General features: G+C 51.4%; 2 protein-coding genes, 2 long non-coding RNA genes and 1 other non-coding gene across 7 annotated transcripts; 3 read left to right on the top strand and 2 right to left on the bottom strand.

Moving 5' to 3' along the window:
* The first annotated feature begins 1689 nt into the window (after positions 1 to 1689).
* LOC124979755 (uncharacterized) lies at positions 1690 to 4816 on the top strand. Of its 3 annotated transcripts, none has more exons than XR_007107681.1 (5): positions 1690 to 1840; positions 2486 to 2673; positions 3041 to 3139; positions 4543 to 4639; positions 4770 to 4816. It is a non-coding gene; the product is annotated as an uncharacterized LOC124979755 (long non-coding RNA). The 3 variants fall into 3 exon arrangements; XR_007107680.1 differs by having other exon boundaries at positions 1691 to 1840; positions 4543 to 4678; XR_007107682.1 differs by having other exon boundaries at positions 1694 to 1840; positions 2505 to 2673; positions 4543 to 4678.
* Positions 4817 to 4823: 7 nt separating this feature from the next.
* LOC124979756 (uncharacterized) lies at positions 4824 to 6245 on the top strand. The gene is made up of 2 exons (XR_007107683.1): positions 4824 to 5584; positions 6046 to 6245. It is a non-coding gene; the product is annotated as an uncharacterized LOC124979756 (long non-coding RNA).
* LOC124981530 (small nucleolar RNA R38) lies at positions 4878 to 4950 on the top strand. The gene has a single exon (XR_007108040.1). It is a non-coding gene; the product is annotated as a small nucleolar RNA R38 (small nucleolar RNA).
* Positions 6246 to 7684: 1439 nt separating the features above from the next.
* On the bottom strand, positions 7685 to 23161 carry St6galnac2 (ST6 N-acetylgalactosaminide alpha-2,6-sialyltransferase 2). The gene is made up of 9 exons (XM_047547449.1): positions 22941 to 23161; positions 19394 to 19454; positions 15639 to 15813; positions 14855 to 15023; positions 14379 to 14517; positions 12561 to 12664; positions 10700 to 10783; positions 9271 to 9370; positions 7685 to 8460 (listed from the first exon to the last, which is right to left on the bottom strand). The coding sequence occupies exons 1-9, from the start codon at positions 23063 to 23065 to the stop codon at positions 8293 to 8295; spliced, it is 1125 nt and encodes a 374-aa protein (XP_047403405.1). The 5' UTR covers positions 23066 to 23161; the 3' UTR covers positions 7685 to 8292.
* Positions 10784 to 12551, bottom strand: LOC124981221 (extensin). Its single transcript, XM_047547450.1, has one exon. The coding sequence runs from the start codon at positions 11636 to 11638 to the stop codon at positions 10784 to 10786; it is 855 nt and encodes a 284-aa protein (XP_047403406.1). The 5' UTR covers positions 11639 to 12551.
* Positions 23162 to 24239: the final 1078 nt, after the last annotated feature.

Below are 24239 nucleotides of genomic sequence, written 5' to 3'. Positions count from 1 at the left end.
ATCTACCATTACTGCCTGTAGCAGATCACTTGCCCACTAGTTTCACAGTTTTTGGCAAAAAGAATGCCCTCAGCAAGTCTCAAATGAAAGGAACTTAGTTTACAGGGAGAGAACACTTTCTTCCTTTCAATAATAAACAAAATAATTTGTCTTCAAGGGTAAAATGGAGAAACCCAAAGGCTAAAATTTTTGCTGCATGAATTAATAATCACTGCTTGTTAGTATGAGCAAGGGCTACTGAACGCTCTATTCAGTATTGTGAGGAAATTAAAAAGAAAAAAAAATGATTAGCCAGGTAAGATAGCACACACCTGTAATTCCAGGGATTCAGGAGACTTGAGACAGGAGGATTACAAGTTCCAGGTCAGTCTCAGCAATTTTTTTTTTTTTTTTTTTTTTTTTTTTTTGGTGCTGGGGATTGAACCCAGAGTGTTGTGCTTGCGAGGCAAGCATCCTACCAACTTAGTATATCCCCATTCCTGGCCTCAGCAATTTAAGGAGACCCTCAGCAACCTAGTAAGACACTGTCTCAAAATAAACAGGGAGGAAGAGGATGTGGAAGGGAAGGAAGAGGACGACAATGATGACTCGGGATGTAGCACCCCTGGGTTCAATTCCTGCCCACTCCCCACGCCAAAAAAATGAAAAAGAGGAAAAAAGAAAATGAAAAAAAAATTATGATACTTCTCCCGCCCCTGAAAAACTTAGAATCAAATTAACGGAGGTAGACAAATAAATATTGTAATTTGAAAATAAAGACCTGAAACATATTACCACATACAGAACAAAATAGTCAAGGCTAAACGCTTCAGAGATCATTGCTAACAGGTCCATAAGAATGTGGAGAGGAAACTGCATGACGATCTCTGCAAATTTAAACTCCTTTCCAAAGAGGCATAAATTCTGGCCCTAACCTAGGGCTCAGTCTGCCCTACTCAAAATGAAACCCGGCCTGAGCTCAGGCACGGAGGGGCATGCCTGGCATCCCCACGACTCCGGAGGCTGGGGCAGAAGGATCGCCAGTTTGTGGGCAGTCTGGGCAACTTGGCAAGGCCCTGTGCCAAAAATAATAAGAAAAAAAAAAAAAAAAAAAGTAAAGGGCTGAGGATGTGGCTCAATGGCAGAGGCCCGGGTTCAATCCCCAGCACAGAGAGAGAGAGAGAGAGACACAGACAGACAGAGTGGTTGACTGAAAAATGACACTCAGATCAGGGGGCGCTCCTGCTCTTTTCATAGTTCAACTTGAGGCTCCGTGTCGCCCCCGGCGGCGTCCAGGCCACACGCGGGACGCGCCCGCGCCCTCCGCGGCGCTCGGAGCAGCCTCGGCCCGCCCGCGCCCTCGGGCGCCCCCCGCCGCCCGCTGAAGGTCTCCCCGGACCTCCCTCCGCGCCACCGACCCGCCCGCCACCCCAAACGACCCTCTGCGCCCCAGACACGGTCGCGGCGCCAGGAGAAACGCGGTGCGGCCGGGCCTCGGCTTGCTCCTCGGTCCTGCCCCTGGAACTTCCCGCGCCTCCCCAGTCTCGGGCCGGGGCCGCCTGCGCACTGCGAAGCTCAGCGACCTCCACCTCCGCCACCTGACCGCCGGCAGCCACGGGCCCCCGAGCCCGCGCCCTCTGCTGCCCCTGGCGGCCGCCTCCGTCTCACCGCGGCTCCGTCGGCGACGCGACAACATTTCCCATCAGCCCCTCTCAGCATCGCGAGAGCTCCGGCGAGACCGCCGGGGAGAGTCGCGCGCAGGCGCGGCCTCGCGCTCTTTCCGCGGTCAGCCGCGTGTCTGGAAGGCCTGGTGGCTCGGGTGGGCTGTGCTCCGTTGAGCAGCCCCGGGCTTTAGCTGATGGTAAGGTCGCGGAGGTGGGGGAATGGGGCTTTCCTCGACACGGGGGTGGCGCCTCGCGGAGTGGTGGTGAGGGTTGAGGTTCTGCACGAGAAAAACGCTTTCCAAACGGCGAGAAATTGTGCAGGAAGAGAGCCAAAACCTGTTTTCGGCGTCGAAGGGCGCCTCCTGGGAGAGGGAGGTCCTTGCAGTCTGCGCGACCCCGTGCGCCCACCGTGGTGCTGAGCGTGCACGCCCGGAGGCCCCGGGTCTGACTCCCCTGTCCGCCCGTGGCCCTGCTGAATTCAGCATCGGGGGTGGGGACGCGTGAAAGCACCCCTTCCACTTGGAGTGCCTTGAGGACGACCCAGGCGGTCGTTTTTATTTAACAACCTCAGATGGTAGTGAAAGGAATTGTAGACTTTGGAAACCTGGTTTTATTATTTTTTCCTCCCAGTACCGGGGATTGAACCCAGGGGCATTCTGTCATTGAGCTACAGTATTCATTAGTTTTAAAATTAATAGACGGGGTCTCGCCAAGTCGCCGAGACCTGAATTTGCGATCCTCCTGCCTCAGCCTCCCCAGTCGCCGGGATTACGGGCGTGCACTATCACATCCAGCTGGAAATCGGTAGTTTTGACAACAAAACTTTATTTTCATTTCTGAAGGGCTTTCTGGCATTTGCAGAGATGAGAAGCAGGGCTGCAGATGGCAGTTTAAAAGTAACGGATGGAACCCCAAAATGAGTAAAGATGGATGCAAGCAGGTCTGGGTGGTTACCAGGAATGAGAAAGCAGAGTGGCATAATGTCCGGTCACATCCACCTCATGGCGCTGTTCAGAAGTTAAGTTGAACTGTGAGTGCACTTTGACAGTTAAGTCCATTAACAGTACAAATGGGGAAGGTCTGTGTTAGTGTAATTTGAGGCCACTAGGTGTCACTGTTTGAAATCAACATGGATGCCATTGTATATGGGGATGAAACAGACGTGGAAAGTAAGATTTGGAGGGCTGGGGTTGTGGCAGATAAGTTTTGGTTGCTGGGATTTGGGAGTTTGTTACTGGTTGAGCTGAGGAGGATTTAAACTTATCCCTGACTGAAGTGACATCTTTTGTGAAGAGTTCTGACTTAACTGAGCTCAACTTTTTTGACACATTTTGAAAACAAATGCCTGAACGTAGTTGCTATTTGAATGAATTATGACATACTCATTTCTCTTTTAGATCAAAGGTATTGGCTATGGACTTAGAAGAAAGTCATGTGAAACCCATCATCTTAAAGTATTGCACTTGAGGATCTTTGTGATGAAATTTCTGTAAATGGTAAGATGTTAGCTCTGATAGAATTGCACAGGTTATGGTCCCCTTTAAGTATTGGTCTTTTAAGTTTGGGGATGTGGGAGTCTTCCAGGATTGTGGTTGGCCAGACAAGGGAAATACTATGAAATTCTTTCTGCTTGATTCTTTGCCTAGCATACTCAAAAATGGTATTTATATTAACAATCCTTATGAGGTAAATTCCCTCCCACCCCCCATATACACAGTCTGCTGCCGAGTAAATAAATTGAAGCTTAGGGACTTCAACTATTTCTTGAGTTAGGTTGTATCATTGATCCTCAACTGAGGATGGAGGATGCTCCTGGTATCTGGTGGATGCTGCTAACTATGTTACAAAGCACAGGACAGCACCTGTGAGAACTTTTCCACCCAAAATGACAGTAGAGTTGAGGTTGAGAAACCCTTGGAAACTTCATGTTAGATTATCTAGAGGTCTGGGTTCCAGTCTTGTCTTGATACCAAATAACAGCACCAGGGCTCTTCATTTGCAAAACAGTGTTAGTGGTTTTCAAACTTGGTTATATGTCAGAACCACCTACAAAGTGTTAGAACGTACACATTTCTGGACCCCACTGCAGCCATGGATGAGAATGACTCTAGAGGGTGTTCCAAGAATCATGTGTAGCCAGTTCCAGAGCAGGTGTGTAGGAACAGTTAGGTGCTCTGATCTGCTTTGAGCTCGAGGATTTTATTATAGCAAGATTATAGTGATGGCTATTTTTAAGTAGCTTGTGGGGCAGATGTCTAATCCTCTATCTCAAAAAACTGAAAGCCACATGCTTGCTCTGCAGGATAGTTTCATGCATTCAGATGGATGGAGAAATGACCTTGTGTGGTATTGTCATCTCCTGGCAGCAGGTGCTGTTTATGCAGCTGGCCTTCAATAGGCTAACTAAACCCATGAGTGATCTGCACCTACTCAGGCGTTTTACTGACATCCTAGAAAGACAATGGAATTTTAAAAGGGCAGGAATTGTCAGTGAGCCAGGTCTGGAGCATTGACTGCATCCAGACACTAGATATTAAAAACTTTTGCCATGGAAGGAAAACATATTCTAATAAAGTAGATGAGGCTGATGGACAGTTCTCATGAAGGAAGTAAAGCAGGACTTAATAAGAAATCATTGACCTGCTCTGGCAGGCGGTGCTGTAGGCTAGCGGTGAGCTGAGCGCATGATGATGTCAAGTTATCCCTGACTGAAGGCAAGGAAAGGCCTTTCTGTGTGGAATGTGGATATCTGAAACTCAGCTTTGCAAGTTTGCCTTATGAGAAGTTCATGATTTTAAAGAGAACTACTTGAGAGTTACTCTTCTTATATCTTCTTTAGTAGGTTTTTTTTTTTTTTTTTTTTTTCTTCCCTCTTCCCCCAATTTCTCTTCCTCACCAGGTGCAGTCTCAGCCTCAGTTTCTGAACCTGGGAAAGGATCCTCTAGCACATTGTGGCAGCCACCATGGACCTGAACCCCAAGTGAAATGTCTCTCATGTAAGCAGAGAAGTCCTTCTGGACAGGCTTGGGTGAGGGGTAAGCTCTTTTTGTTTCCCCTGCCCTGGACTTAATTAAGGAGGTGCTGAGCAGCAGGGAGACTTTAACATACTTTTGTTTTCATTGCTAGGTGTCTACTGAGTGAGGCAACTGTAAACTGCTTTGCCAAAAGGCAAGTGAAACAACTCCTCTCCTGTTGTAAACTTTGTTTCTATCTTATGTGTCCCTAAGAAGCCCCACAAGCCTATGATGGTTAGTTATCCCTGTCTGAAAATCTCAACTGAGGGAAAATAACCTATTCTGAGGCTTAGGGGTGTGGCTGCATGTTCCAGAAGTAGTTCAGGCTTTATAAGGATCAAATTGAGTGGACTCCACAGGGAGCTGTGTGCGCCCTGCTGAGATTCCAGTCTAGCGATCATCCCTTCAGACCTGAAGACTAAAGTTCTGGTTGCCATATTAACATCTGTCCCCTTCAGTGATGGCTCTGAAGGCACAGGCTCTGTGAGATGGCAGAAATGGACAAGCAGCCAGTACTTACTGTGGAAGGAGAATGCCTACCACATATTTCAAGGAAATGAATGTGCCCTTTGAAACTGAAACAGGAATGTAAAATATATGCCAGCTTGTGGCAGTAAGAATGCTTTTACTGACCTTGCCTCTGGCAGTGTCCTGACATTTAGAAAAGAAGGGTGCCATGGCCCGGCAGAGCTGTTGGTTTCCAGGGGCTCTGTCAATAGCACCACGGAGCCCCTCTTTCTATCTGAATGGCATTGCTGGCACTGGGCCACTGCTTGGGCAGCAGAGGTTGGCACATGAACAGGAAAGAAGCAAAGTGGTATTGTGGGCGTGATGTCTGTCTTTGTTTCTATTTAAATGCCAGGCTTGAAGTGGACAGATTGCCTTTTCTGATGAAATTGGGAGGTGTGTGTGGAGTCTACATATAAGGTCACATTTTTGTTTAATTACCAGGGAAGTTGCAATTGGGGTGAAATTTAACGAGCCTGATAACTGGCCCCAGTAGCTTAGAGCCTGCAAGTAAAACAAAGTGAAAGGGTAGGTCCGCAGCGGGGAAAGATCTACATTGTTATCTGCTTCTGAGTGGACTTGACAAACCTCAGGTAAACCTTGAGGTTCTTGTCCAGAGGGAGTTGGATATAAATATTCCTGCTGCTTAGTGGGAGTCTTTTCTGGCCACTCCCCTTAAGACACTGGCTCCTTAAAATGAGTCTTAGAACCTCACCAGCCTGCAATGAAACTTTGATAGTGCTTGAGCTCTCCCAGTGCACATACGCCTGTGCATAATGGTTAGAACAGTCCTCTTGGACTGCTTACCTTTTGCTTCTAAATTAATGTTTGGTTGTGACTTACTTAGTTGGCCGTTTACTTGAAATTGTTCTGTTTTACAGGTTATCTCCCAGTACTGCCCAGTGGGATCTGCACAGCCCTGCTTCTGCTAATGCCTATGAGTTAATCTCCCCCAAATAGAATCATTTAAGAATTCTTCGTGTACAACCAGAGAAACGATAGTTGTACCCCATTTGTGTACAATGAATCAAAATTAAAAAAATAAAAGAATTCTTTGGGTTTCATCCTCAGAAATAGCCAAGGAATTTGAGTGACTGAGATCATTTCTACTTTTGGCAGCTAGTGAAGTTGGGGTATAACTTGAAGCATTTGAACTTCAGTTTAGGAGGTCTGGGTGTAATCTTATGTGTAGATGGGACTGCAGTGATTGTAAGCTGAAATTGTTAGTGTGTATACATTGTAGGAAGCTAAGGGAAAACAGATGGTTGGCCTCAAAAGACTTTTCTCAGTGTGTTTCCAGAGAAGTCTGTTTCCAGTTTAAAATTTGAAGCACAATTGAAGGTTTTTTTGTTTTGAATTTTTGATTCACTAGCAATGTGGATTTCAGATTGAGACCCAAAGTTAAGAACATTATTTGTTCTATGACTTGAGAACTTTCTTAGGAGTTTCACAGAATACTGAACCTCAATTACCCAGAATTTAATCTGAATATTTTCTTATTTACCTGCTGAAGTGATTGATTCTCTACCCCATGAATGTATTGCCACCCACATACATGGCTTTCTTTTACCTTAAATCTAATGAAGCATTGATAAAGGTACTACTGGCACTTAGAGAGTTGGTGGGCATGGGGAAAGAACTATGAATCTTGGGTGTCAGGGCAGTGCAGGGCTACCAAGGCAATCAGATTAATGTTAGTGATCATCACTAGGTCATGGACTGTGATTGTCAGGGTATCTTATATATCCCCCATTTGACTTCCTTCCAAACCAAGTATTCTATCAAAGGAACATACTGCTCTCCTGGAGATTGAAAGACTTTATTGTCAAGGTAAGGCCAAGTAGGAGGCTTTGTCCTGATGCCAGTAACTGTTTCCCTCTAGTCTAATTCCTGGGCTCCAAGCAGTGGGATGTTAATGGTTTCTCCATGTAGCTGCCTTAGTAACTAAAGCCCGCCTGTCCATTGTGTTGATCAGATGTCTGGGTTTCTGAAGTGCTATTGTGTAGGACTGAGTTCCTCATCCCTCTTGAGAGTGAACAAAATCAACCTTCTGAAACCACAGGATCAGAGGCCAGTTCCTGGCCTTGGTGGTTGGCCAGTGTAGGCTGTGGCCCCCTTGGGAAGTTGCCAATGCTGGCAACACAGCTCTTGCCCCATGTGGAGTGCAGCCTATTAAGTGATCCAAAGTCACTAGTCTCGATCCAGTATTGGCTTGGCTAGGGGCTCTAAGGGTAACTCAATTGGGTGAGACTTAAAATCACTTAAAAGCCCATAAAATTATGAAGCTGCCTATCAGCTAGATAGGTTCGAATTTATTGAAACCATGATGTGTGGATGAGGTTTCGTTACCCAGTAATGTCATCCTGTTGGTGACAAGACCCTTGGTGGCAGGCAGGCTTCTGTGCAGTTGATTCCCATTGGGCACCAGTACCTCCTGTTCTTGGACCCTGACGGTGAACTCCATGCAGAACACCCAGCATTTCGTATGCTTTCTCTACCAACCCCCAGCACAAGACAAAATGGTCATTCATCATTTATGCAGTTAATCTGGTCTCAAGTTACACTCCACCTTTTGCTCTTCCACTTTATGAGGGGGCAGAAGAAACGTGTTCTCAGGTTCTCAAGAGATGTCCTTAGTTGGCTTTGGTGTTTGGGGTTGACATGCCAGTGGGAGCAGGTTGGGACTGGGGATCGTGCGCTTGCCTGCATGGCTGGCTTGATCTTGGTTACTGATGGGTCCTGAGTGGTGTCATTGACCTCAGTCTTACCACCTTGTCTTGAGTTGCTTAGCTCCAAAGTGCCTGCCCCTTGTTGGTGAGGTCGCTGTCTCACGTTGGGAGTGTTGTCTTCAGTTTTGGAACAAGTCCAGCAAAGCAGTCTGCTCTCCCTTGCTAAAGTGGGGATATCTGTCTCAGACCCAGAGGGGAGTTTTTTTGATGGTACGAAAGGGTACCCTGCTTTTAACAAGTTTTGATGACAATTATGAGTCCACCTCGGTACCCTCTTGCTGGGAAGGAGAGGGCCAAGGGGAGTGAAGCCCCTCTCAAAGGTTGAAAAGAAAAAGGCTTTTGGCCACTTGGGACCAGGGCCACAATTCTGCAAGAAGCAAAAGGCTTTGTGCTTTGGGGTCAGCGCTGGTACAACCAGAGGATACCAGCCTTGTGCAGGTCCCTCCACAGGACAGCTTCCAGGGGCAGGTCGTGGTTCGCATAGAAAATCAATGGCTTCTTTTTTCGTTCGAAATAGTGGTCAGAATATTTCCAGTAGTTCCTTGTGATGAATCCATAGGCACTGACCTGGACAACATAGTCACTGAGTTAGTGTTTATTGGGGTTGTGTCCCCACACAGGTTCCTGTGTGCAGGTGCAGGTAAACACAGCTCACCTGGGCAGTTATTTTCTCCACATTCTCTCATCCCAGGCTTATGGCCTCAAGATAAGTTACCCCACTGAACAGGCAGGGAAGCGAAGACACCCAAACATGTCCCCACCACGTAATGAGGGCCAAGCGGGGCTTGAAAATTGGGTGTGACTGTAAAGCCATGATCAAGTTCAAGCTGATTCGGGACCTAATAGTGACTGCGGTCAAGAGCCTCCAGTGTTAAAATAGGGAAAATGTGGGGCCAGGGTGGAGTTTGGCCTCTGGTCTTTGTACTGGCTTTACCAGGGGTCTCCTTGAAAACTGCTCAGCCTCTCTGCCTCGCAGTTCACAGAATAACATCCCATCAGGAACATCTGCTCTGTGACTTCAGTGTATTTATTCTGTGACAGTAAACCTGCTTGCTTGCCCCACGCCAGCTCTTGTCCTCACAAGAGGGCATCCTGGTTGGGAAGATTTTGCTTTCAGAAGAGCAGCATGACTCAGTGAAGGAGGCAGGTGAGGGGCAGGTGGCTACAGGAGTCAAGGCAGGACTGGCCTAGCCCATCCTGGACAGGACGCTGGGGAGCGGTGTGCTGACAGTGCCACCCCCACGCTGGGGAATCCTGTCCCCGTGGGGGGCTAGAGACCCCGTCAAGGGTGCAGGCCCTAGGGAAGGACTAGCACAAGTCACACTGGGTTCTCATTCTCGTGCTGGGCCGCCGCAGGCTCCTGAAAAGTCACCTTACCTGATCACAAGTATGCAAAGCTGTCAGCAGCATGAGGGCCCCAGTACTGGGCATATATAGGTCTCCAAAGTCTGTGTTAATCAATTTTGATTTCAAAAACCTGCAAACCAAAAGGTAATAAAGCCCAAGAAGCGTTGGACTGTTGTCTGTCGGCTTCCTGGCTCACCGTTACCCTGCACAGCTACCCATCCAAACACGTTAGGAAACTGAAAACGTGGCCCTTCTGCCCCAGTCAGTTCCCTATTTGGGGGGAAAATCCAAGCAAACACCTAAATTCAAGATCTTTGGCTAAAATAAGACACCTATAGTGGGTTTTGGGAGGAGAAGGAGGAAATCCAGGTGAGATCTTGCCCCCTTTCTCCACTGGGCAACACCTTGTTTCCACTCCTGTGCTGTGAGGTAACCACAAAGCCCTGGGCATTGGCAGCCTACTCATCCTGCTTGAGATCTTTCTCACCCCACATTTTGATCACGGGAAATGAGTGAGGTGGGAGCTCAGATCCTGAGTAGGACTCGCTGGTGTGATGGTACCCAGACTATCTGATTCCCCTGCAGAATGGTCATATAGCTGTGGCGTGGTTTCCATGGGGCTCCCCAGGTGCCCCTCTCCCTCTGTCCTGGGACGTTTGCACTGGTCTACAGCAGGGTTTCTCAACTGTGGCACCATTCACATTAAGGGCCAGATAGCTCCCACCCCTACCAGGATTGAACCCAATTAAATCAATTTAATTGATTTAACCCAGGATTAAATCAATGAGCCGCCCCCTGCCCATGCTTTTATTTTGAGAAGGCCTCACTGAGTTGCTAAGGCTGGCTTTGAACTTGTGATCCTCCTGCTTCAGCCACCCTCAGCCTTCTGAGACGCTGGGATTACAGGCAGGGCACCAGCACGCCTGGCTGGGTGTTCTTTACTGCAGGGACCACCCTGTGTACTCCCGGATGTTCAGCAGCAGCCCTGGCCTCTACCTCCTAATGGCACTCCCTTGACCACCACTGACAGACAAAAATGTCTTCCGACAGAATCAAGTACTCGCCCTACCCCACCCTCCATTGAGAACCACCGTAAGTAGGAGGGAGTGAAGGAAGAAGTGAGATCCGGCCATTTGTTCCCCAGGTTCCTCCCGTGGTGGCTTTCAGCTGGCTGGGTTTGAGGCTAGAGGCGATGACAGCCTGTTTCTAATACCCACTACCTCGCACACCTGGCTCCCTGGTAGACAGCCTATGCCTTTATGAGGGTCCCTGGGAAATAAACTTCCTTGGGTTATCCTGAGTTTTCTGTCCCTTCCCTGTTGACCGACTGCTCCATCAAGGGAGCGAGCGAAGTCGTAAGTGGAATAACGAGGTGCTGGGGGGGCACCCGGCCTGGACCCGCAGGTGTGGGCGAGGGAGGCAGGGAGGCCGGTGTTCCCGCCCGCCCCCTCCGCCGTACCTCTTTGTCAGGTAGCTGATGAACTCTGGATGCAGCAGCTTGAATTTACTGGCAGAGGCTTCCGGTCCAAAATAGGTGTGAGGCCTAGGACCCACGATAGAAGTGGACAGAGCGCCCGGAACCGTCGAAGTTCAAGGGGGAGAGCGAGGGGAAGAGGGTGGTGCTGGGAAGCCGGCGGTGGGCGCGGTAGGGCCGCGGCTGCGAGTAGTAGCGCGAGAAGGGCGTGTAGAAGGTGGCGGGCAGCACCGAGGGCACCACGTGCGGCTTCCCGCTCAGCAGCACCTCGGTGGGCGGGGAGTAGGAGAGCGAGCAGGGCGGGGTGAAGAGCGCGGGCGGCGTGGGGTAGGTGCAGCTGGTCTGCGGCTGGTGCGGGGGCGGCGGCAGCAGCGGCAGGTAGAAGGAGTCGGGCATGGGCGGCGGCTCCCGGGCCTTGGAGCAGGGGAAGGTGCAGGGGAAGCACTGGTTTTGGGGGAGCGGCGATGTCGGCGGCTGGAAGAAGGGGGCCTCCCTCAGGAAGCGAGGCACGTAGGGAGCGATGTAGGACGGGATGTTCCGGATGGGCCCGATGTAGGAGGCCGAGGGGACCGGGCTCTGGAAGGGGGACTTGACCAGAGGCACGGCGGGGGTCAGGGAAGGGTTTCTAGAGAGAGATTTTAAACCAGACTGGGAGGGAGATTTGGAGGCTGGTGGAGTCCGGGCCACATGCTGGATGTGAGGACTGGGAGTCAGGGAGGAAGTCCGGGAAGAGGGCTGAGAGGTGGTTGGGGTGGCAGGGTGAGACGGAGGGCGGGAGGACCCCCGGGTGGGGGAGGCGGGCGGGACTGAGCCTCCAGAGACGGGGTAGGGCTGCTGATTGGAAGGGAGGACAGTGTGGTTGGAACGGGACTGGGAGGGGGATTGGGTTGGGGATGGATTGGGGGTGTGGGAGGGGGAGCTCATTGGTGTTGGGGAGGCTTATGTCCACCTGATGTCTCTGAGGCAGCCCCCCAAAGAGCCCAGTCCTGCTTGTGTCACAGAGCCCATCCTGGTGACCAATAGCAACAGGGGGAGCAATTGTTGGGTAACACAGGGGGTGGGGGAGGACTTGGACACAGGATGGGGCCAGATGGCAGCCTGGCCTTTGTGATCTGACTGGTAAAGGCCACTCAAAATCTGCTCTTTGGGGTGTGGGTAAAAAGTCCAGGGGCAGGGAGTTAGAGGACTGCTCATATCTGCCACGTGGCAGCACAGGTTAATCTCAAGGAGCAACTAATCTCAAGGAGAAGACACAGGGCAGTGGAGAGGGCAGGTGTAGACCAGGACCAGGACGTGGCTCATAAGAGCCCTGGCACAGGAAGGCGGGAGGGGGAAGACAACACTCCTGGGTTATCACCTCTCAGGACACTGGGCCTGAGGAGCCTGTGCTCTGGGCTCTTGTGCAGGGCCCTGGGGAGGATGCCCACCCCGCAGGGTGGCCCCCCACTTAGTTTTCAGAACAGTGTTCTCAACAGGTCATCAGATCCAGCTGAGGAAAGGTCTCTGCCACTCTGGCCTGTGTGTCCCTGAGCAGCTGACAGCTGGCTGGGCTGGTGATGGATACCATGGCCTTAAGCAAGGAGCCAGGCCTGCTGTCCCCATTCAGAGAAACTGCCCCTGAAGCCAGCAGGAGGCCAGTAGGTCACCTGGGCTTCCTGGGGGTAGACAGCAGTTCCTCAGCACTGAATCAGGCTGTATATCTGGGGATTGTTGAGTTCTTGGGAGTTCCCTGTTGCCCTTAACCCAGTGACCGGCTCCACTGTGGGTCCCGGAAACATGGAGAGACCACTCAGCATTATCCGTCCCCTGCACCACAACCTCACACCACTACCACATGGCCACTCACCTGTCCCCTTTATCAGGGCCCTCAGGGACAGACACACCCAGAATGGCTGATCTTAGCATCAGGTAGTCACGGATGCTTGAGGGGATGAAGATGTAGCGTAGGTCCTGTTAGGGCAACAGGGATAAGGCTAATTCAGCTCCTGCTCAGAGTCTTGCCACCCATGCTGACTGAGGAGTTTCCTAACATGCCTTTATTCTCACTCTGAGATACGGCAGTTGTCTCAATGTATGTTCACAGATTCTTTGATACCCTTCCCTACAAAGGTGAAGCCTAATTGTTGTCCCCCAACCCCGCCCCCCTTTTTTTTCAGTACCACTGAGCTCTTCCAGCTCATTGTTAAATTTTATTTTGAGACAATCTCCCTGAGTTGCCCATGCTGGCTCAAATTTGCTATCCTCCTGCCTCAGCCTACAACTGGCTGGGGTTGCAGGTGTGTACCACTGTACCCAGCTCCCTTGAGTATGGGCTGGACTTAGAGACCAGTGCATTTTTTTCTATTAACTGGAAAGTGGAAAGTGACAATGTGTGGCTTTGGAGACTAGGTCATAAAAGGTACTGTGGCTCCTTGCTCTTTCTCAGATGACTCACTCTGGGTGAAATTTGCTATGCCATAAGAACTCCTGAGTGGCTTATAGAGGGGTGCAAGTTGCAAGGACCTTTGAGGGAACCATCCTGGTTCCAGCCCCAGTCAAGTCTTCAGATGGCAACAACCCATTGCCTAAGAGACTGAACCAGAACCACTCCAATAAGCCACTCCTAAATTCCCCACCCATTGAAACAGTGAGCTAATAAATGTTTGTCATTTAGGGTTTTGGTGTAATTTGTTAGGCAACAACAGATAACTCATGCAGGTACTGTAGCCACACCAGAAATCAACCCCATTTTTCTATTGTAAGCAATAAAGGTTCTACTGGGGGGGGCTCAGTGCACACATACTATGGGTAGGACCCTCCTGAATGTTCTAGTCAGAGAAAGAAGCTTCTGGAAACCAGGTCCTGCAATCCCTTTCCTGGGATCTGCATGTAGCACCAGATTGATTGAGGCAGGAAGCATGAAGTCAGGGCAACTGAGTGTGGCTGAGAGAATTTGGAGGCTGTCACCAGCTGTGACCTGTGACCTAGGGCATGTTTCTCAGTTTCTTTGAACCTCAGTTTCCTACACAGAGCTATTTTTGAGAATTCAAGCGGTCACATGTCATTCTTTTGGTGGGCCCTATTGGGAAATGGAAACAACCCTAGTCCTGTGGTCCAAGGGGCCTACGTTTCGATAATTCTAGCTGTGTGACCTTGGATGTGTTCTTGAGATTCTGCAGAGTCTGAGCTTTGCCATCTGGAAATAGGTACGATGATCCCACCCAGGGCTGCAATGAATACTGTGTCTATGCCCTTCACTGTCCTGGGCACCAAAGAAGTGTTTGATAGATGGCCATGACAGGCTAATCTCCCCAGAGGACATGAGCTCAGGGATGGGCAGTCTGGGTTTGAATCCTGGCCTACTGCCCGCTTACTGAATAAAAGGAAACCAAGTTTTAGTCTTCTCACTAGTAAGGTGAGGCAGTGTAAAAGTTGACAAGGTATCTGTCAACTGCCTAGCACATCACCAGTATTCAGTAAATGTTAGCCTGAGCCCGCTGCCTAAAGGAACAGGGGTCTCTGACCAGATCTGATCTTGGCTACACCCTGGGCAGCCAAGATCCTGGCACTACTTCTCTATCCACTGGACTGGGGTCGGAAAGCCCTATGGCGCACCCTAGCAACAGGTCCCCAGGAACATGGCACCCCCTGTCACCCACAATGGCATGCCCATTGGAGGCCTCACCTGTCCTTGTGGCACGGAGGTGAAGCCCAGATTCCAGTAGGCAATGAGGGAGTTCTTCATGGTGTTCACAGTGAAACCATAGAAGGAAGTCTTGGTGCCCACATCTTGCTCAAAGCCTTTGATCACTGCTCCATTGAGTCTGGCCAGAACACAGGACATCAGTGTCACTGTGGTCACACCATGCCATCTGCTTTCCTTCCATCACACAGTTCTGCCTTGCCTACACCACACCTCTATGTAGACCATCCCTCTGCCCACAGCAGCACCTGCGTGCAGAGGCCCTGGGGCAGGCAAATCTGGCCTGCTGGCCCCTGCTCCCAGGTTCTCTTGCATTGCGCACCCATGCTCTGTCTTCAGGTCTGCCAAATCTTTGTGCCTGTCTACCCATCATGACTGCTGAGCTGTCTCAGTGGGTGCTACCTTGGTTCTCCACCCAGCTCTGCTGTTCCCAGCCCCCCTGATCCCTGCCCTCATACCTGAACACGTAGTCATGGGCGTCAATTTCCAGACCCTGACGGGACCCGTTCAGAATGCCTCCATTACCCACCACAGCACATCGAATGCAGTCTGGGGACGACCCCCCAGTAGGAGCAAACAGCTTTTCATTCTCTGAGCTGTTCAGAAGGCTCAGGGTAGAGGCAATGGCTGTGGGTGAGGACAAGGGGAAGTCATGGGGAGGACTGTTGCCAGGGACATGGGGGCCTTTCCAGACCCCCTCTGGCCTTGCTCCCTAGAGCACTGAACCCAGCACCTCCCAAGGAGCACAGAGGGCGGGTGGAGAATGGGGGTCAGTGAGGGAGGGAACCAAGAGAAGGGTGGTAGGGTAGGGGGCTCTGCTGAACTTGAATGGATTCTCAAGGCTGTGTGCAGTCCCAGAACAGAGAATCTGAACATGGGGTGGGGGCAGATTTGACGTGGAGAGGCTCTGGGCCTGAAGGGTAGTGGTTTCTGAGCAGCAACCATAAGTGGGACTGATACGGCCTCTTGGCCTCTGTCTTCAGCCTCTGTTGAATCCAACACTTTCATGCCTGGGAGACCACAGGCGAAAGCTGCCAGGCAGGGGACCCCAGCCCTCTCCCTGAGCCCTGGGTGCTTGGCTGAAGGAGGGAGATGAGGTGGGTGTCATATAGCTGGGCGTCTCGGAGGAGACCCCAGATCACTGAGGCTGTGGGGGCAGTGGGGCCTGGTCTGCCCGAGGGCCAGCAGCAGGAAGAAGGGACTGAGGCAGAAGGCAGGGAAAAGGCAGTGGGTAGCAGGTACTTTGTTGTGAGAGTCCCTGCCAGCCGTAGGGGCCTTTCTGCTGGCTCAGGTTGTCCCAGAGTTCTGGGGTGAAGAGGCCCCCCCACAGCAGCACTGGAGTGGAGAGATCGAACAGTCTCCGGAAGCGGTGGTGCCTCAGAATGGCCAGGTCAAGCGGGTGTGGGCAGGGCCGGCTCTGTGGGTGAGAAGATAAGAAGGCTGAGCCCCATTAGGAAGGGGCCTGGGTGGGTGGGTGGCCTCCAGGAGAGCCGGAGGGATGAGCTGCCCTTCCCTCCAGACTGTGTCCACTCAGATCTGCTAACTGAAATGGTCTCTGGTCCAGCTGCCTGGTGGGGGTCAGAGAACTTCTGGATTTAGCCTGCCAGTCCTTCCTCTCCCAGACATCACATCTCCATGCTCTGCTGGGTCTGGCCTCATACTCCTTCACCTCTCACCTGGGCAGACTTCCAGCACTTTCTGGTAAATGGGTATGACCTGCCCCTTTAGTGGAGGAGGTAAGGCCTGGGCTTTGGAATCCATTAGCCTGGTCCAGATCCTAGCTCTGGTAGTACTTCCCTGTAGGATTCTTATGTGAAAGGGAAGATTTATAATCACCTTTCTTCCCATTGGTGTCTGTGTTCAACTCATTTACACCCCACCCATATTCATGTCCACCTAGAACTTTAGAATGTGACCTGATTTGGAAATAGGTAACTAATTTTTTATTTATTTATTTTTGAGGTGCTGGGGATTGAACCCAGGGCCTTCTGCTTGCAAGGCAGGCACTGTACCAACTGAGCTATATCCCCAGCCCGGAAATAGGTAATTAAGTTTTAATTAAAGATGAGGCCATAAATTGGCTGGGGATGTAGCTGTGTGGTAGAGTGTTTATCTAACATGCTTTAGGCCCAGAGTTCTATCCCCAGTACCATCCCCACTCCCACCAAAAACAAAAACAAAAATAAAAAACCTGAGGTCATATGCAGTTAGTTGGGCTCTAAATCCAACAGTGAGCCTCCTCGTAGGAAGCCCTGTGAACACACATGAATGGGACGTGATGATAGAGGCAGAGTGGAAGGTGCAGCTACTGGGGCTACCAGGGTTGGGAGAGCCCAGGGAGACTTCCTTGGAGCCTTCAGAGGAGCAGGGCCCTACTGACACTTGGATTTTGGATTTCTGGCCTCCAGAACTATTAGAGAATCAATTTGTGTTAAACCACCCAGTCTGTTGTCATGTGTCCCAGCAGTCACAGGAAATGAACATAACACCTCTGCACTCGGGACTAAGGGAGAGTGAGGACGCTTGTCCACAGCATCAGGGTCTCAGGAGCTGTGGCCTGACTGGGCTGCTGTTACCCCTGAATGCGGCTCCCTGGTGGAAGGACCGGGCAGGAGGTAACTGGGCAGTCATTGCTGATGGATAGCCGGAGGGTGCTATGTGTGCTTTCTGTGTATCCCTATGTGGTCTGGTTCATTCGGGTGTGATTTTCTACAATTGCCCTACTTAGTGTTCTCACCAACAAAATTACTCATAAGCAAATGTGAAATTTGCATGGTGCTTAAACTGTTGCTAACATAGCAATCCAATCTTTTTTTTTTTTTTTTTTTGGTACCAGGGATTGAACCCAGCAGTGCTTCAGCACTGAGCCACATCCCCAGCTCTTTTTATTTTATTTTTTAATTTTGAGACAGGGTCTTGCTAAGTTGCTTAGGGCTTTGCTAAAGTGCTGAAGCTGGCCTCTAACTTGCAATCCTCCTCAGCCTCCCAAGTTGCAGGGATTACATGTGTGTACTACCACAAGGCTAATATATCAATCTTGTTGGCACAGATTCACATTGTCAAAGAAGCAGTATAGCAGAACTGATTATAATAATTTAATTTGTCATTGAAGTATTTTGGGGGCCCCTCTTTTTTGTGGTATTGGGGATTGAACCCAGGGGTGCTCTGTCATGAGCTACATCAGCCTCACCACATCACTGCTTTTATGAGACAAAGTCTCACAAAGTTGCCCAGGTTAGACTCAGACTTATAGTTCTCCTGCCTCAGTGTTCCAAGCTGCTGGGATGCACCTGGTTACATAGGGGCCCTCTTTACAGCCCCAGGAGAAGTCTTCAGGTATCTACCTCAGCAAACCCTGGAAAGGTTCCACTTGGGCAGCTGGCTTGCTTTTATCCCAAGGACATGGTGGCAAGTCTCCTTAGCTCTGGCCACCAGGAAGCTCAGAGTCAGATACTGACCTGTCTCTTCCACCTTGTGGCATTGCCTCTTCTTTTCCTGCCTTTACTTTTCCTTTGTGCTTTTCCTCATTTTATTCTGTTTTTGTCTCATGTATGGATTCAGATTGACATGACTGCAGCCATCTTGGTATGGAACTGCCATTATTGCCCCTGAATAACCCTGGCTGGTTTTTCCTGCGTAATTTCCCAGCAGACCCTAAAAGATAATAACATGGGAATTGTATGTGGAGCCTTATAACTTGGAACCTGGCTCCAGGGATGCAATTGACTATTTGAAATTATCTTAAGATAAACCAGATCCATTCCAGCTGGATAAAGTCACTTTTGTCCTAACACATAAATACACCTGTCTTTCTAGACCCAAATTTCAGGGTCATGTGCAGGTCTTGCTGCTGCACAGGATCATGCCCTGATAAATGGCATTCTTTGAAATCCTGGATCTGTCTGCCTCTTTTTGGTTTCATGGCCCCTTGGGGTTCTCAAACAGTAGGACCCATTTGTTCTGGAACACCTTGTTATATGTGTCCAGAAACCACTTCAAAGCTTTTGTTTTAAACCAGGTAATTCCAGGTAGAAAGGACTTGGGAAAACTTAAAGATGGCCTGGTTCAAGCACTCATGCAATGCTTAAGGTCTCTTGTCAGCCTGCTGGCCACATGTGCATTGGCCTCTGTTCTTAATGCAACCCCTGCCCCCAACCAAGTCACCTGCCTAGGGCCACTTGTTCTGTCTCTGAACATCTTGGCTGTCACTTAGCTCTTATATGAAGTGAAGTCTCTCTACCTGTGACCTCAATCAGTTTCCCAGACACTGAAAACAGCTCTTAATCTAGAACTACATAGATAGAAACTACCACACCCAGCCCTGGTGGCAGGAGAGGCTACATCCCACAGTAGAACAGGGTCAGTTTCTGGGGTCAGATCAGGACGCAGTTCCAGTACCACCTCTTACCTGCTGAGGGATCCTGAGCAAGCCACCTAACTTCTCTGTGCCACAGTTTGCTCACCTGGAGGAGTTAGCTTCCAGGGTACTGTGAGGCTTAAGTCAGAGGAGGCAGGTAACATGCCAAGCCACACATGGGGGCCCTCGGTCAATGGTGGTCATTTCCTAGGGCTATGGAGCAGCCCCCTGCCCAAGTTCTCAGATCCTCTGGCCAAGCATGGAACATCTTCTCAGAGCCTGGAGTTGACTCCATGGTGAGCAGTTTAAATGTGACTTAGAGTAACTAGGTATTTCCAGGATCAGAGTGTAAAATCTGCCTGACATTTTATGATGAAATTTTAAGATTCCTAAGAACTTTTCACCTGGCTACACCTCAGGGGAGCTTATTTATCCACCCTTTTCTACTGCTGGGGTATAGGAAACCCTAGTGTTCAGGTTGAAGACTCCCCGTTGGGTGGATGCCCAGCTTTATGCTGATGGAGCTCCAGAGAATCAGGCCCAGTAATCTCCTGAGAATGTTCTGGTTTGTTCTCTTTTCCCCTCCTCCCTGATAACCTGAGAATGCTTAAAACTGCCACGGGGTGGATGATCACTGTACCTTTGTGCTCCCAGAATTCCATGTCTTGGATTGAAAGAATGCTCGGTGAGGCGGGATGTCCCTGCAGGAGAGGGCAGGAGTAAAGCAGAGGTCCAGGTCAGCCCTGGCATCAGGTCCTACCTACCCCTTGGAAGCTTCTAGATGGATTCCTGACAAAGTGTCAGGGTCTGAAAGGTACCTATTCTCTCCGTCCTTCTCCCACACTCCTATTCTTGCCCCTGGCACTTTCTTTAGGCACTCAAGTACTGTCACTTGATTGTGTTCTGCCCAGCTACATAAACCCAGAAATTAGTTCCCTCAGTGAATGGCAAAAATGTGGGGTTTGTAGGAACAGTGAGATGGTGGTTAAAATATGAAAATATAAAATAGGAAAGACTGACGGCCTCCAGAATTGTGACCCTCTGAGGGGTTCCCTGCCACAGCCTGGGAGGCAGGCATTAGGTCTGAGACCACAGGATCCCCAGAGCCTCCTGAGCACAGTCATGGTGAAGCGCCTGGCTCGGGATCCCGACTCCGGGGTTGTATCCTGTTCTAACACTTGCAGCTGTACAATTTCAGGGTTACTGAACTTCTTGGAACCCCAGTCTCTGTATCTGTGCAACAAGGATGATCATATTGAGTTCGTCTGATTGTTGGGTCCAAAGAAAGTCTAGGTTATCACATGTGAAAAATGCCTTCTAAATGCCTGCTGTTGTTTCCTAGAGGAGGAAGACAGAGGACCTTGTGCCAGCCTCTCTTTTAGTGTCCCTTCCGAAGGGAGGTAAAGAGTTGATGTTACTCCCAATTCCCAGGTATTAGGTGGTCCCATTAGTAGGGCAGAGGGAAAACTGGAAGGAAGGAATAGGGTCCATCACAGGCCCATTCAAAAGGATGGTCATGCGACTCCCCACCCCCAGTACCCAGCAGCCAGAAAGGAGTAGGTGGCAGTTTGCAAGTGGAAAAAAGAAAGTCCTCTAATCAGTGCTCAGACAGCTGACCACTCTGGAGTCTGGGATCTGCCTCCCTTTGGTTTCCCAGGTTTCCTGAAAGATCCTGGAGGGACAGCCCAGAAAGAGCAGAGATGATTCCTTCCCTCTATCGTCCCTTTTCCCCTGGGGCTGCTCCCCTGTCCACCCACGTGAACAGGGTGAGTTCAGTGTGACTGCCTCTGAGGACAAGCCAGGATGCAGTGCTCAGCCTAGGTGGCCTGGGGAGCCCAGTCCCTGGATTCCAATCTGACTGACTGCACCCACATTCCAGGTGATTCCAATGTGCATCCAGGTTTGAGAACCAGGTGGAGATACTGCTGCACAGGGCAGACTTGAGACAGGTGGGAGAGAGTTGTTGGGGTTGGGGTTGGGGTCGGGGTGTTGGTAACAATAGGGACCCCTGCCCCAGTCAGTTTTGTTGCCCTGAACTCTTCCAGCCTCTGTTCTACCTCCTACCTCTCAGGAATCCAAGTGCTTCCAGTTGCCTGCCTGGGGTGCCTGGAAGGGCTTGGGGAAGGGGGTGAACCACTCATGCTCCTCTGGGAAGTTTTAGCAGCTTAGAGAGAAATAAGGTCAATGTAGCCTGAATCCCCCCCCCGCCCCCCCCCCCGTATGGGGTATTGAACCCAGGGGTGTTTAACCACTGAGCCACATCCCCAGCCCTTTTTGTTTTTGAGATAGGGACTTGCTAAGTTACTGAGGCTGGCTTTGATTTGTGATCCTCCTGCCTCAGCCTCTTGAGCTGCTAGGATTACGGGCAAGTGCCACTGCTCCCGACTCATTGTAGCCTGTTTTTCATAAAAGTAAGTTTACTCAACTTAGATCATATTCTTACTAATCTGGGGCCCTAAAATGTCCTCTCTTTTGCAAAATAATGTTGACAATAGATGGAAATTGGAAGTCCTATGTAGATCCTCACCCCCTCCTTCTTAAAAAAAAAAAAAATTAAAAACAGGTCTAGAATCCTGAATAGATTCCCAGGCTGGATTCCTCTCAAATGTTCACTAAGAACTCCCTCATCTTCAGAGAACCTGTCCCGGCCAATCTACCTAGACTGTCCCCTGTAGCCAGGCAAGTCCCTTAGAAGTCCAAGTTGGGGAAGGTCACACAGCCTACTGGCTGTTCCCTCTCATCCTTCTTCCCTCCTGGGCTAAAACATGCACCACCTCCATGAGAATGAGCCCCGACCAACCCCCTGGGATTTGTGGGATTTGTTACAGTGCAAACACCACTGAGAAGCAAAGAATGGGCAGGTTCTTGAGTCATACTAGATTTTGAAAAGAAGAAAGTTTTTTTTGGAGTGTTTTGGCAGTGCTAGGAATTGGGCTCGGTGGAACTTTGCCACCAGGCCTTTTTATTTTTTATTTTGAGGCAGGGTGTCACTAAGTTGCCCAGGATGGCCTTGAACTTGTGATCCTCCTGCCTCAGCTTCTAGAGTCTTAGGATTACAAGCCTGTACTACTGTTCTTGGCAAGAAGAGAGACCTTAAAAGAAAAACTTAAAAAGGGCTTTATTGAAGTATAATGGAGGCACAATAAACCTCATATTTAACAATATATTGGCACTTTTAAAGGATGTTAGTAACTCACACCCTTCCAAGAGCGCTGAACTCAATCATCTGCAAGTGTGCTTCATGTTATTTGACCACTTGGATGTGTCCTTTGACCTTATCCCCGGGAAGCAGATATTAAATTTGTTTTCATCAAACTGCCTGCAGCAAGGTTTGCTGAGGCGCGAAAGCGCTAGGAGGTTGCGAGGCCTCTATATGAGGACCCGGCGCACTTTGGCCTCCCAAACCCAGACTCCAGTGCGGCTTGGTCTGCCCGCCAGAAGTAAAACTAAATCCTTTAGAGTCTTCTTCAGTAACTGGAAACCTCACCTGCCAATGGCAGCCTCTCAGGTTACTCCTCCTGGGACGCGGAGGAGAGGAAGGCGCCAGGGAAAGCGGGAGGGGGCCGAGAGCGGGGGCGGCGCAGGTCGGGGAGCTCAGAGGCACCCAGAAGCGGCCCCTGTTCCCGGGGTCCCTGTCTCCGCAGGACCCCGCCCGGGAGCCGCTCGCCCAGAGATACACAGCAGCGCCAACGGGCGGGGCGGGAGGGGAGCCCGGCGCGGGCGCAGCGGAGACCAGGGGGTTGGAAACGGCGACGGGTCACCGCCTGCCTAAGGATCCAGGCAAAGGTGGAAAGCGGGGGGCTTGCGTTCCCGCCCCAAAGCGGAGTCTGAAAATGGGCGACGTTTCGGAGAGTCGCCGACCCAGAAGAAACTCCTCTTTATCAGACTCAGGTGGTCCAGCCAAATTTCGACATAAAAAGTGTTTTAAATCGGGCACAGGGGGAATCAACCCAGAAAGTTGGGACCGGTCGCGCGTGCCTTTCGGACCCGGGCGGAGGCCGCGAGGTCCAGGCGGCGCGAGGTTAGCACTGGGTGGAGGCTCTGGGACAAAGGGACGCGGCGGAGTCCCCGCCGTGAGCCACCCGGAGCGGCAGACGCAGAGGGCGGGTGGAGGCTGCTGGCGGCCGAGATCCCTGAGCGGGGCGCCCTCCCCGCTCCCTGCGCCGCGGGTCAGCCGGCAGCCCTACCTGGCCGGGGACAGGGACCCCGGGAACCGCTCCGCCGGCGAGGAGTACAGGGCGAGGAGGATCCCCGCGCAGGCGGCTGCGAGCAGGAACAGCAGCCAGAAGGGCTGGCCGCGCGGGGGCCTCATGCGGCCGCAGCTGGCGGGCGCCGAGTCCTCTGCCCTCCGCGCTCGGGCCCGCCGCTGTCCGGTGCCGAGGGGAGAGGCGGCGGTGGGCCGGGCCGGACTCGCGGAGGCGACTGCCCCGCCTCTCCCCGCCCTGCCCACCCGGTGCGGCCGCCGCGCCTCCCCGCCCCGAAGCTCCCCTGTTCCAGGGCCAGGCCGCCCGAGGTCTCCGCACCCTCGGGGACTGGGTCGCGGTGCTGGTCCCGGGAGGCTGGAGTGTAGCCACCGGCGCTGAGTCGCGCACTCCCCTCCAGGGCTGCCCTCTGCCTCTGGGACTGCGACTAGTGACACCCCGGCCGCGGTGCTCCAGCCAGCGCCCTCACCGCGGACCCAGCTAGCGGGGTCACACAGGGCCCTTTCTCCTCCTGGGCACCAGCCGGAGCGCCTTGTGCCGTGGGCAGTTGGGGTGCAGGGAGACGTCGCCCCCTGTCGCTTGGCTGCGCACTGCGCGCTTGGGGGACCCCGGCTGGCTCCGGGCTTCTTGCCAGAGGCATTGGACTGCAGCCAGGAACCTCCTGCTGGCCTCCCTTTGGTAGGACCATCAGACTTGTGTCGGTTTGGAACCTGGCGCCTCAAGTCCTTGCAGAACTACAAGGAGGATCTAGTTCCCCAAAGCAGCTGGAGAGGGGATGGGGAGATTGGAGAAGAAAACCCTCACAGGGTTGGAAGTGGAGGGGGCGAGGTAGGCAGCGGTGGTGGAGGTGTGTCGGGGTGGTGAATCTGTCATCCTCTTATTTGGTGACCATCCAGAGAAGTCAGGCCCCTCAGCACACTGTGTTCATTTTACAAAAGGAAGCCAAGCTGGAGAGCTGGGCACATTGAGGTCCGGCTGCTCTCCAGCACCACCAGGAAGGACACCTTGAGCTCCGAGGCAGAGCCCTCCCTGCCAGTGATCAGTAGGCCAGGTGGTGGATTCTGCAGTGGACGTTGTCCTTAGAACTCAGAATCCTGTAAAATGCTCCAGACAACCCGACTGCTGGGAGTCAGCAAGGGTGAGCAGGGCCTGCACCCTCCTCTGACTGTCTTCTAGGCTTCTCCCATGAGAGAAAATCTGGGTGCAGAAAGTGGTATCTGCCCATTCGCAAAGCTTCCAGAAACGCCTCCTGGGGCCTGTGGTCCAGAATGAGTCTGAGTACCT

This window comes from Sciurus carolinensis, chromosome 3 (genome assembly GCF_902686445.1).
Source record: "Sciurus carolinensis chromosome 3, mSciCar1.2, whole genome shotgun sequence".
NCBI classification, from domain to species: Eukaryota; Metazoa; Chordata; class Mammalia; order Rodentia; family Sciuridae; genus Sciurus; species Sciurus carolinensis.
Note: the sequence above shows the minus strand (reverse complement) of the source record. Positions and strands in the feature narration are given on the sequence as shown.